At 41.3% G+C, this 12191-nt stretch overlaps 1 protein-coding gene across 1 annotated transcript in view; it reads right to left on the bottom strand.

Annotated features, from left to right (window-relative positions):
• The window catches only part of LOC308515321 (uncharacterized protein), a gene marked incomplete at its 5' end in the record, with an annotated part of 608185 nt that extends 602221 nt beyond the window's left edge, over window positions 1-5964 (bottom strand). Inside the window, 2 exons of the mRNA XM_081085959.1 lie at window positions 2070-2655; window positions 5877-5964. Of these exons, the coding sequence (XP_080942085.1) occupies window positions 2070-2655; window positions 5877-5964 (674 nt within the window). The remainder of the gene's footprint in view (window positions 1-2069; window positions 2656-5876) is intronic.
• Between the last annotated feature and the right edge of the window lie 6227 nt (window positions 5965-12191).

Raw genomic sequence — 12191 nt, 5'->3', positions numbered from 1 at the left:
TCAGAGTCATCTCCATAACTCCCGCAGAAAGAGCATCTCTATTAAACACCCAAGAATTTATATTGGTTTTAATATCCAATCTCATCTCACCTGATAAATAAATGAGCTGTCAGTAACAGTGTCCTTTAAAAAAAAATGCAATGTCATCCTCCCAGCCTTTTCAACAGAAATATCAATATTGAAACCTGAGATAAAACAGTTAAGCAGTGCAAAAAGTGATGTGATATTTCTGTTATTTTTCAGTGCCTCCCGAAGGAATTATTTAGTCCCCTGTGCAGGGATGAATCTGTGGCTAATAAGCCAACCCAGGGTCCACTTTAATAGCGACACTTGTAAAGGTAAGAGTGAGGCTAGCCAGCAAGCTTGTTAAAAAGCAGTTTCTAAGGAATGAAGGCTTATGCAAGCACAAGCTATCCAAAGTAAATGTGTTTTCTGAGATAAACTGGAGAGGAAATGTCTAAATCAACCTTCTCGTCAAAAATAAACAAGACACATCTTATCAATGCAAGAGAAATCACCTACCCAGGAATTCTTTGCATTTCTGCCAAACATGTATTTACAAACTATGTAGGCAAGGAGTTCTGTGATGCTACCAACACCTTGGCCGTGTCTCCACATCTAGAGTTAGTGCCATTTGCAGTAACCAGGAAGCAAATTGAAGGAGAAGGATGAAATATGAAAATTTAGTATTTTTCTTACAAGAAAAAATATAAAGTTCTGGGAAGATATAGATGGCTCTGTGCACTTATCTAAACCATTTTTCTGTTATAAAAATATTCACATTTCAGAAAATAAAAGATGAAGCAACGAAATAGCAAGGTAACAAAGATGTTAAATGTTCAACATACTCTGGTGTCTATTCATACCTGCTCAGAGGAGAAAGGAAAAGCAGAATTAGCTCTGGCTTCCCTCCGACAACTGAATGATGATCCCCGGATACTACAGAATTCAGTGCAAACTTCAGCCAGCCAAGGCGACCAGGCAATCTGTAAAGACTTAGACTTCCCCTGAGCTTCAGCCTATGCTTGCCACTGTGACCGAGAATTAGTATATCCTTGCCTTCACTTGTAATCTGGAAATGAACACATGCCCCATCCTCAGAGAATACCTTTCTGCCATCTTCCCACTCTTGGTTTCTCTCCTAAGGAGGCTAGCATCTAAGTGGCCAGGCACTCATCCCTGACATATTCCTCCCCCAGCTCCTCACTTCAGCAGATGAGCCGGGCTCACCTCTCATCAAACCTGTGGAATAATCCACTCCTCTGGACTCAAAGATACTTCTCAAAAAAAGAAAGAAAGAATGAAACAAAGAAAGGAAGGAAGGGAGGGAGGGAGGGAGGGAGGGAGGGAGGGAGGGAGGGAGGGAAAGGAAGGAAGGAAGGGAGGAAGGAAGGGAGGGAGGGAGGGAGGAAGGAAGGAAGGAAGGAAGGAAGGAAGGAAGGAAGGAAGGAAGGAAGGAAGGAAGGAGGAAAGAAAGAAAGAAAAAAGAAAGAAAGAAAAAAGAAAGAAAGAAAGAAAGAAAGAAAGAAAGAAAGAAAGAAAGAAAGAAAGAAAGAAAGAAAGAAAAGAAAGAAAGGGAAACACATGTACTCCAACTCATGGTCTGTAGAAAGAACATGTCAAGAAAACTCTCTGCTCGACATGATCTCATTCAAAACCCTTTCAGAAAGTGGGACTTATTAGTCAATTACTCTTCCAAACAGCAAATTAACTGAAACACACACACACCCATACTCATAGGCACTCACACATTGCGCACACACCCACACTCCCAGATCTGGGGGGTTGGGGATGGGAATCATTCAGGCGCTGAGAAAGTATTAATCAGGTGGAAAGCACCCACCCCCCAAGCCCGACTATGTAGGCACCAGGGACCGCGCTTCTGCGCGCTCTGCCCAGGGTCGCCTGCAGACCCCCACGGGGTGCCTTCTGCTGAGTTCAAGCCTCCACCCCTCCCAGGGGGAAAGGATCCCGCCCGACTGTCCGCAGGGGGTCCGGGGTGGAGCAGAGGCACCAAGGGGCCCCGCTCTCCCCAAAAGTCCCGGAGCGCGCAGGATCCACTTACTTACATGTCTGGCCGGAGCTGTATGGCGCTGCCTGGAGGCCAGCCGGCAGCCACCCAGGTGCACAAGCACCAGAGCCACAGCCTCCAGGTCATCTCCGCGGGGCGGAGCTGCTCCAGCCGCCACCCGACTGAGCGCTTAGAGCCACTCAGGCTCCGCAGTCCGGGCCCGCAGCAGAAGTTGGGCTCGCGGGGCAGAAGTTGGTGTGCGGGGCTCGGGAGACTGGCTGGCGAGGCGGGTCTCCTCGCGGTGGGCTCGGCAGCAGCTTGGCCCCTCTGGGCATCACAGGCTCCTGGGAGCGCCGGAGGAGTGGCCGGGGTGCTGCCGAGGCGCCGCGGCCACCAAGATGCGCGCCCCTGCTCTGCCGCGAGCGACTGGAACCCAGCGAACCCCGCGGCCCCGCAGCCCCTGCGGCCTCGGTGCCATGGAAACGCGTTAGCCGCCCTCTGGCCCGGGCTCCTCTGAGCGTTTAAAGAGACAGCCCCGCTGCCACCAGGGCTGGGCTGCACGCGCGGCTGGGCGTCCCCCACCCGCTCCTCTCCACCAGCGCCTCCCGGGAGCGGGAGGGGGATGCTGGGAGCTGGAGATGCCGCTGAGACGCAAAATGAGGAGCTTAGCTCAATAGTCCCGCCTAACTCTGCTCCCCCTCTTCCTACCCACCCAGCGCACTCACCCAAACCCCGCCAAAGAGGCGCTGGAGCAATGGCTTTTCCCCTCCTACACCAACCTGCTCACAACCAAATCAGCTGTGCAGCAGCCACCTCGGAGACCAAAAGGAGGCTGACTTTTCATTCTGTCTGGTTCTGTGCGCCCCCAGTCCCAAGAGTCCATCAGAACACAGGCTAGTGGGGGAGGCGGGGTGTTTGACGTGGGAACCAAAAGGCAGTTGATTGAGTCAAGTCTCCTGCCAAAAAAATAAAAATAAAAAATCCACAGTTGCAGGACACATCCCGGGCTCATTCAACAATCCTCCTTACTCAAAATGGGATAATCTCCCTTTATTTTATTTGGCCACCACCTCATCCCCTTCAGGCACCAGAGATTTCAGGAAGATCCAACCTTTCGCAAACCCACTCCCTCCTTTCCTTCACACCAGCCTCTCTTCCCCCAATGTGCCCAGGAGCAGCCAGTTGGGAGCCCCCATGGCCTTTCCAGAAGGGACCAGAGTCTGCTCTGGATGGGAAGCTCTGGCTGCGGTGCTGGCCCAGCTGCCTGGGACGCGCAGCCAACACTAGCCTCATGGCCAGCAGCTCCTGTGGCCCAAGGCCATGCCTCTACCCAGAGCCAGCTGCTGTCTGGAAGGCGACAAACCGCTGGAGTCTGTCCGTGGAAATAAAAAATCTATGGTGCATCGTGCCTTCCAACAAGGACAGCCCAGGCTCTGAAGCCATAATCTTCCTTTTAGCCCTGCAGAAAATGGACAGATCTGCGGTGGGACAACTTTTTTGCTTTGATTCCTAAACTTACCAAAAGTGGCTCTCCAATGACTCCTTCACAGTCAGATAGTACTTAAAGGGATACCACCTGACTTGCTCAGTCCTGGGAGCCCTGAAATAATCTTCCCCACATGGTCTTCCCGGCTCCCTTTTGCCCTTCACAGTTGAATTAACCATCTGGCTCTTAGTTTCATTCTTCTGAGCTTTTGTTCTCCCTTATTTTCTGTCTGCTTCCCCTGCAACTAAAGAAGCAATCGGGCACTTACAGGAGAGAATGAGGAGCAAAGAAAAAGATGGGGGTGAGATAGAACACTCCAGAATTCTTAAGCATCTTTGACTTTTCCCTCCTTGATTTGGGGATTTGGAATTCACGCCACACTGCAGCGTCTTCTCTTTTCTTAGGCATACCTATGTCTTCTACCTTTTTATGGAAGTGTAACTTTAAGGTGAAAATCATAAATATACCACTAGATGATATCTGTATCTTTTGAGAAATGTCTTTAGGAAAGAATTTTAGAGCAGGTTACACAATAGTAATTATCATTTGAACCTCCTTATTTCATAAAAGAGGGATTCATTGTCCCTTATTTTCCTAAACCCCAGTTATTGATGAACCAGACCTCCAATTTCAGAGAGAATGGACCTAGGGGCAGTGCTGACACTGTCGCAGAGATGCAGTCACTTGGCTAACTCTTAATTACTACTTCTGATGATGACGGGCCCAGCATGGGCCAAACGCATTGATCGTTTTAAAATTTATTTTTAACTCTTAGTTTTAACTTCTCCTAAACCTCTTTGCCACTTTTGTTATCAAGTATCCTATTCTCCTCCTCTTTCTCTTCTGCTAAGATGCTAATGACCAAAAAGGCGGGCAGGGCACTGTGGGGAAGGAAAGAAAGAAAGGGGAACTGGATAATTCACAATAAAGGTGGCTCCTGAACTGAGGCAGGGCTGTTTTTTTTCCCCTTCTGGGTATAAGCAAATGCAGGTGAAAGATTAATCCTCTGTATTGATTCAACTTCTAGTTTATCTCTTGGATGAAACCTAAAGATTCCAGGTTATTTCAATATAGTTGAATCTTAATTGTTTAATGAAAATTTATAGCAGACCCAAAGATGACAGTATAGATTAACTGTACCCTGAAATTCACTGTGATTCGCTAAACCTTTCTTTGCTTCTGGACTAGTTTTAACTCTGCAGGGCTCTATCTTCACCTAATCTCACTCCCTCCTGGAGTGTAAAAAGTTCCTAATCATTTCCTTTCTTTATAGTACAGAAAGCCTTGCATAAATTAGAGACCTCCTTCATTACAAGGCTAAATTTTGTGTAAGCTATAGCTGAAACTCAGAACTCTCTTAAGAGCTAAAGAATAATGAGAAAATGCAGGAATGTATGCAAATTATCCGACTGTATGATTGTTGAGTAAAGGACAGTTTAGGTACATGGGAAATGAACCAGTAAATTAAAAGCACAAATTAGAAACATTTCCTTTTGTGTATGTACATTGATTTTAAAGCGATGTTCATTCTAGATGAACATTTAAAGCCTTTTGGATGTGACAGGGTAAATATGATAAGTGTGAACTTCATAAGCTGAGGCTGATTTCAAATTATTCTAGCATAGATAATAACATGAACACAATGCCATGTAAGCAATTATCATTAAATGAAGCATACTTTTCTAGTGTAAGGATTTAAAATTTTGCCATGTACTGGGAAACCTTAATTTGAATTCAGTTCTCCTTTTGCTGTCTATTCATATAATTTTAAAATAATTGGAGCTTTGCTTTGATTGGTTGGTTATGCTATATCTCTAAAGCAGGGGAGCATTCTGAAGCCTGTTAGTTACAGTCTTAGATATTAAAAGAGCAATGCAGTTTGGTCATTTGGGGATGCTATGAACACACAAAATGAAGCTAGATACAGACAAAACAATTCATTCAGCATGTATTGCCTAAAGTGAACAACATTTTAAAATGAACAGTTCAAGAGAATGAGCCTCATACACAAAGAACCAATTTTAAAAATTAAGAGAGAGGGAAGTTCTGTGTTGATGGCATCTCTTGCTCAAACATAAATTTCATGGGGGAAAATTAAACATCATGAATTGAGTTTTATTTTTTTCTTTGGAATGATCTTTCACACTGCCAACCTGGACAGGCTCTTAAAAATGATTTGATATGGCAGACAAATGTTCCCTCCGAGAGGAGTCCAAAGGATTTGGTGGGGCCTCCGGTGGGAATGCCACATGCCACCCCGCTCTCTCCAGACCTGCATCAAAGGAGCCATAAATCTAACCAGCTTGCCCCTTGTTAGGAGGAGGCTGGGTAAGCCAATTTCATGCTTTCTGTATGCAGGCTATAGAAAGGAATACTTACCTACAAAGAAATAGATCAACCAGATGTTCTCAAAATCTTCCTCAGCGGCGGCTTGAAGCTTTGCAGTCCCCACATACTTTATCTTCATGTCTATCTTCCTCTAATTGAGAATTTGTTGATCCATGCAGTTCGACAGGCAGTCTGCAGAAACCTTCCTGCCAGAGCTTTTCAGCCCTGCTCGCCTTCTGTACACAAAAACTTCCAGTATCTGTGTGGAAACAGGCCACTTCATTCGGCAGGTGTTGTGGGTTGAAAGAGGAGGAGGTCAGAAAGCAATTCTTCAAAGGACAGCTTCTGTCACCTGAATGTGTAATAAATTGCCATTATAGAAATGTCTACAAGCACTAATGAGCCATGTACATTGAAATCTTGATGTCAGGCAAAACAGAATGAAATTCGCCCAGACCCCAACTGGAATTGTCACACCAAGATGTGAATCATCATTCTCACTTTGGTTTCAACCGCCATTAAGTTTTGCCCCTACAATCCAATAGCTCTCTCTGTGTTAAGAAAAATAATAAATTCAGTATAAAACACCTAAGATATGTCTCATGATTTATACATCCATCTATACATTTCTATATTATATATATATATAAATATATATATATATATATATTTATACTTTTATCTGTATAATTGCTCAGTACTACACTACTCATTGGCCATAAAGACTTGATCAATCAACTGTGAGTTACAACAGAACTACAATTCCAGAATTACATATATTTATTAGAGCATAATTAGAAGACTAGCCCAGGTGCATGTTCTTTTTTTGAAACTATACTTTGCACAGCTAATTTGTGTGTGTGTGTGTGTGTGTGTGTGTTAAAAAAAAAAAACATAACCCTAAATTTAGTATCTTAAGTAATTTTTAAGCATACAGTTCAGTAGTGTTGAGTATATTCATGATGCTGTGAAATACATCTTTAGAACTTTCTCATCTTGCACAACTGAAGCTTTGTTCCCAGTAAACACTAGCCTTGGCAAATACATTTCTAATTTCTGATTCTGTGATTTTGACTAGTTTAGATGTTTTGTGAGTAGAATAATACAGTATTTGTTCTTTTGTGACTGACTTATTTCACTTATGATAATGTCCTAAGGGTTCATTCATGTTGTAGCATGTGACAAGATTTCCTTCTTTTTTTAAGGCTGCATCATATGCCATTGCATGTATGCACCACATTTTGTTTATCCATTCATCTGTCAATAGACATTTGGGTTGCTGCCATCTCTTGGTTATTGTGTATATTGCTGCAATTAACATGAGTGTGCAAATATTCAAGATTCTGCTTTGAATTCTTTTGTGTATATATATATACTCAGAAATAGTGCCCTGGCCAGGTAGCTCAGTTGGTTAGAGAGTCAATCCGATAAGTCAAGGTCGCAGGTTCAATCCCTGGTCAGGGCACATAAAATTATATCATAGCCCATGGACATGGGCAATAGGGAGGTGAAGACCTAGAGGGTGGGTAGAGGCTGGGAATAGGTAGGTAAAGGGGGGATGTGAGACATCTGTAGTACTATAAACAATAAAAAAAAATTTAAAAATCAACCAATGAGTGCATAAATAACTGGAACAATAAATTGATGTTTCTCTCTCTCTCTCTCTCTCTCTCTCTCTCTCTCTCTCTCTCTGAAATTAATAAATAAACACTTGCTCTTACTTTTGCTTAAATATTTGTCCCCCAAATTTGGCATGGTTTTTTTTAGGTGGCCATCTTAATGGGTGAATGATGATATCTCATTGTGATTTTAATTATATTTCTCCTATGATTAGTGATGTTGAACATATTTTCCTACATATTTGTTGTCTATTTGTATATCTTCTTTAAATAATTGCCTATTGAATCCTATGCCTATGTTTTTTATCATCATTTGTTTTTTATTGTTGTTTCTTATATATTCTAGGCATTAACCCCTTATCAGATATATGATTTGCAAATATTTTCTCCCATTCCATAGATTCACTTTCACTCTGTTGATTGTTTTCTTTGATACACAAAAGTTCTTAAGTTTGATGTAGTACCATTTGTCTATTTTTTGTTGTCTTTGCCTGTGCTTTTGGGGTCATCTTCTAGCCAAGAATAAACTTACTGTGTTCTAGAAAGTCACAAAGAGAAGAAACCTAACCAAATAGGAGGAAAAGCAATTGAGTGTCAGGACTGTGCTATGTCTAAGATAGACCATGATACAAAGAAAAACAAACCATGATACAAAGCAATACTATATGTGTTTATTTTACTTCATGGATTTCTTCTGTCTTGCACTCTTCTGTCCCATGTTCACCACCACTTCTCTACCATCAATCATTAACACAGCCCTGTATTGTAGTAAACACACAGAAGAAAGCTTTTTTGGCTAATATATCTGAACCTTTTTCATGTCTTGGAATTAGTCTATTACCACATAAATCATTCCCCCCTCCATTTCTATCTACTTCACTCCATTTTCATTTTTCAATGTAATATTTATTATTCCCGTGTCCTAGTCACATTTGAAATAGTGGTAACCTATAAGATTTCACATTTTCTGAAAATGCAAGACTCTTGTATAGAAATTATAATTAGGCTGGCTGGGCAATGTTCTATTATTAGTAAAAATTGTGATTTTTAGAGTTGTGGGTTAATTGCTAATAACTGTATGCAGTGTTTTCCCTGAAGATGTTTTCTATTATAGTAATTAACTGAGCAGCTGGGAGAGCTGACATTAACCATTTGTCTTCACAGTAGCCCTCACTGGGGGCTCTCCCAAAACCTTTGCACATGGCTTTATTTTCTAGTTGATGGGTAATGTAAGAGGGAAGCATAAAAGATATAGGATGTTCACACTTTGGCGCGAATATCCAATTTACAACGATTTTTTCTTCTTGTTGAAAGGATTCTTTCTTAAACATATGATGAATAGATTATGAGAAACATCGAATGTCTTTTAGATATATGGACTTATTTGGCTTGTATTTATGTTCATATTTTCCTTAGTATCCTCACAGAATGAAATTTTGTCACAGTGATTGTGTCAGAAGCCTGAGCTACCCCGAAGACACCACTGGTTTATCTGTTTACAAATTAGATTGGACCAGTAAGAGCTGGCTAATACCAAAGAAACCTGTTCAGTAAAGCTTTAGGGGCCATCTTGCCAGAGAGCCCTATAATTTTTCCACGATGCATGAACTCCCATTTGATTATTAACTCAGCTCTACACCTTGATTTTGTCTCCCAGATCTCCCTCTGGGACTCTTGGTGCTTCTTGGTGTGAACTCCTACCTACTGTCTGATGTGGTCCAAATCTCAAGACTATATGCAAAATCCAATGTTTGACCCAGGTTCTCCTAACCAAGTCTGTTGCTGCCTGGTATCCATCTCGGTCAAGTTGTATTCTACAGCATGTTTTTGTTTTCAACAGGGAATGTTTCCTTTAACATATATTTTTAAAATATATTTTTATTGATTTCAGAGAGAAAGGGAGAGGAAGAGAGAGATATAAATATCAATAATGAGAGAGAATCATTGATTGGCTGCCTCCTGCATGCCCCCCACAACCAGAGCATGTGCCCTGACCGGCATCAAACTGTGACCTCCTGGTTCATAGGTTGATGCTCAATCACTGAGCCATGCCAGCTGGGCATCATTTAACATATTTTTAAATGAGATGTCCCAAACCAAAGTAGAGACAAAAAAAAAAAATCAAAATAAATAAAAAATAAAACTAAACTTTTAGGTACATAAGAATTCTTTATCTTCCCTCTGGTTGCATAAAAAATAATAAATTCACTACTGTTCAGATCCCATTGCTTTTTTTACCCTATTTTTCCAGGGGTATGAATTTTCTTTCTTCTTCAGATTACTCCTTTTTCTTTAAATCCAGAAAAGCTCTGGGTTTATACTGTCTGGAGGTATTGCTTATAGGAGCCTCAAAAGAATGAATGCTGTCTAATTTACACTAATTCCAGAGAAGCCACAGAGATAAGAGCATACTAGGCCTCTGGTGAATGGTTAGGCCCCAGCTTTCCTTTCCCTCTGAAAAGACGCAGGATCCTGACCCTCTATGCATGACTCTTCGGGGTCACTAGCTTGGAGGCTTCACCCACTCAAGACCACACCCCTGAGTCTAAATTTTGCAAGTCTCAAAGTTTCACCTCATACTTTAGAAAGTGATATGTATCAGGTTTTGAAAGCAAATGATGTTGTGGTATAATAGGAAGGAAACTTTCCACACAGAAATATTTCTACTGGAAATCCCAATGAGAGCCTGGGCTGTTAGCTGGAACACCCATGGATACAGGTTGACAAGACAGACTCAGGTAGGACCTAGAATCTGGTGTAGATACCTTTAGGAGAGCAAATTTCAATGCAGTTATAAGTTAAGAAATCAGGCCTGTAAGTGAAAGACTGTGGTCCTCAGGGTCAGCAAGAGCTTCCAGCAAAGGTAGAGCAATAACCTGGTTGCTCTCCTGAGAGAGAAGTTGCTCTGCCTACTTGGATGTAGACAAGGGAGCTCTGTGGTAGCCTGCCTCTTCCTCTACCTTGACTCCATGGACTCACTTGCCCTGTACAACAACCAGACCTAAGTGATGCTATCTGCTTAATTTTTTATATACAGTGCCTTGCAGGGAAATGTTTTAATGAAACCTTTTTGATTTACAGGTCAGTTGAACCAATTTTGGGAGAGCCCTGCAAAACATGAATTAAAATACAAATTGAATTTTTAAAAAATGTCAGCTTGCATAGTCCAAAGGAAGATAAGCTCTTCTTAACTTGCCCTCACAATTTTTCCTCATGGCAGACCTCTTCCCAATATACTCCTAGCAATAACTAATATTGGAAAGCCAAACCAAAAAAAACAAAAAATCTGCACCATTTTCTGTCCACCTAAAAATAATTCAAATGATAAAATCTGAGTCGATTGTTTCAAATTCACATCCAAGTGTTTTAATTTTATTGTCCACTTCCTCCATCCAATTTTATTTTGAGCTCTTTAAGATGGGAAACATGTCTTATACTTATTTATACCATTCAAAGTAGCAGACTGTATTGGGTAAGGTCATGGTGAATGATAAAATTGTTTTAATTAAAACTCAAGTTTTCTTAAGGCCAACCTAGAAAACTATGTAACAAAAGAGCTGACTTGTACTGTCATCATTACCTTGGTTAAGAGGGAAAGAAAGGGAACACAGATAATAGCTATGCCTCTTTTGGCTAAAACACAAACACCACCCCCCACTTAAGAAATGAGAACCAAGGACAACAGTCTTGGCATTTGGTGAGTCCTTCATAAGCAAGGAAACACAGGAGGTTTTGCTATAACTCAAGAGCCGTTCTTGTCACTGCCTTAAAGAGGGTAGGAATTAAGCTATATTAAAGCCTGCCTTGGCCCAATTATAGAATGAAAGTGAGGCATCTATGGAGAGGTTCCAGAATAGGTTTCCAATCAGTTTGAATCCAGCCATTTGTTCCTTATTAGGACTTCAGGGGACAGCCAAGAATTACATCTAATTCATTATCTTGTTCTGGAAGCACTACAGTGGCGGCTACACAAATTGAAAGCAGCATTTACACAAGCTAATACCTATGGTATCTTTCTAATTTATCTTTTGGGCATTATCACCTTCCAGTGTACCTCCTTGAAAGTTTGACATGTGGCATGAATTCTTATTTTGTAGGATGTTAGCTATTCGCCCCGAAGAGAACGCTGAAGAAAATGGCCCCACATTAAAATGCTAAGAATGCCACTTGAAATACATTTGAAAATAGCGAGTCTTGTGCCAGAATTCCAGTTATATATAAACTTGCCTTCTAGGCAGTCCATTCTTTCTGGATTGAAGCTGCAGCATTATTTACTTAATTCATTGCTGTTTGACTCACTCACAATGAAATCATTGCCCCCCTTTGTGAAACATTCAAGACCACTGATTTTTATTTCCCTTTTCTAAAAAGAGAGAGGGTTTAAGCAATATGTTTGTCTTTGAGATGCGAAAGTAAATATAACCTGTTGAAATTCAAGGTAGGAAAATGTTCCTTTAGGAAACGAAGAAGGATAATACAGAGAGAAATGCTGCCCACATACAGAATGATTTCTAATAGTTCATTGATCTCATTGTCTACTCTCACCTGTGAGCTTCTGCATTCACAAAAGCCCTGTCTGGATAGTAAATTGACAGTACAATTCCAGAGCATTTTATGTAAGGAGACATTAGAAACAGAGTATACTATATTGACTTCCTAGATTTCAGGCAATGGCACTCCAAGCAACTTGTATTAATGCTTTTTATTGCTATAAAACATTTCTTCCAAAAAGTACAAAGCACTACCT

The sequence above is a fragment of the Myotis nattereri genome (assembly GCF_964212035.1).
Source record: "Myotis nattereri genome assembly, chromosome: 3".
NCBI lineage: Eukaryota > Metazoa > Chordata > Mammalia > Chiroptera > Vespertilionidae > Myotis > Myotis nattereri.
This window is presented reverse-complemented; position numbering and strand designations above follow the sequence as displayed.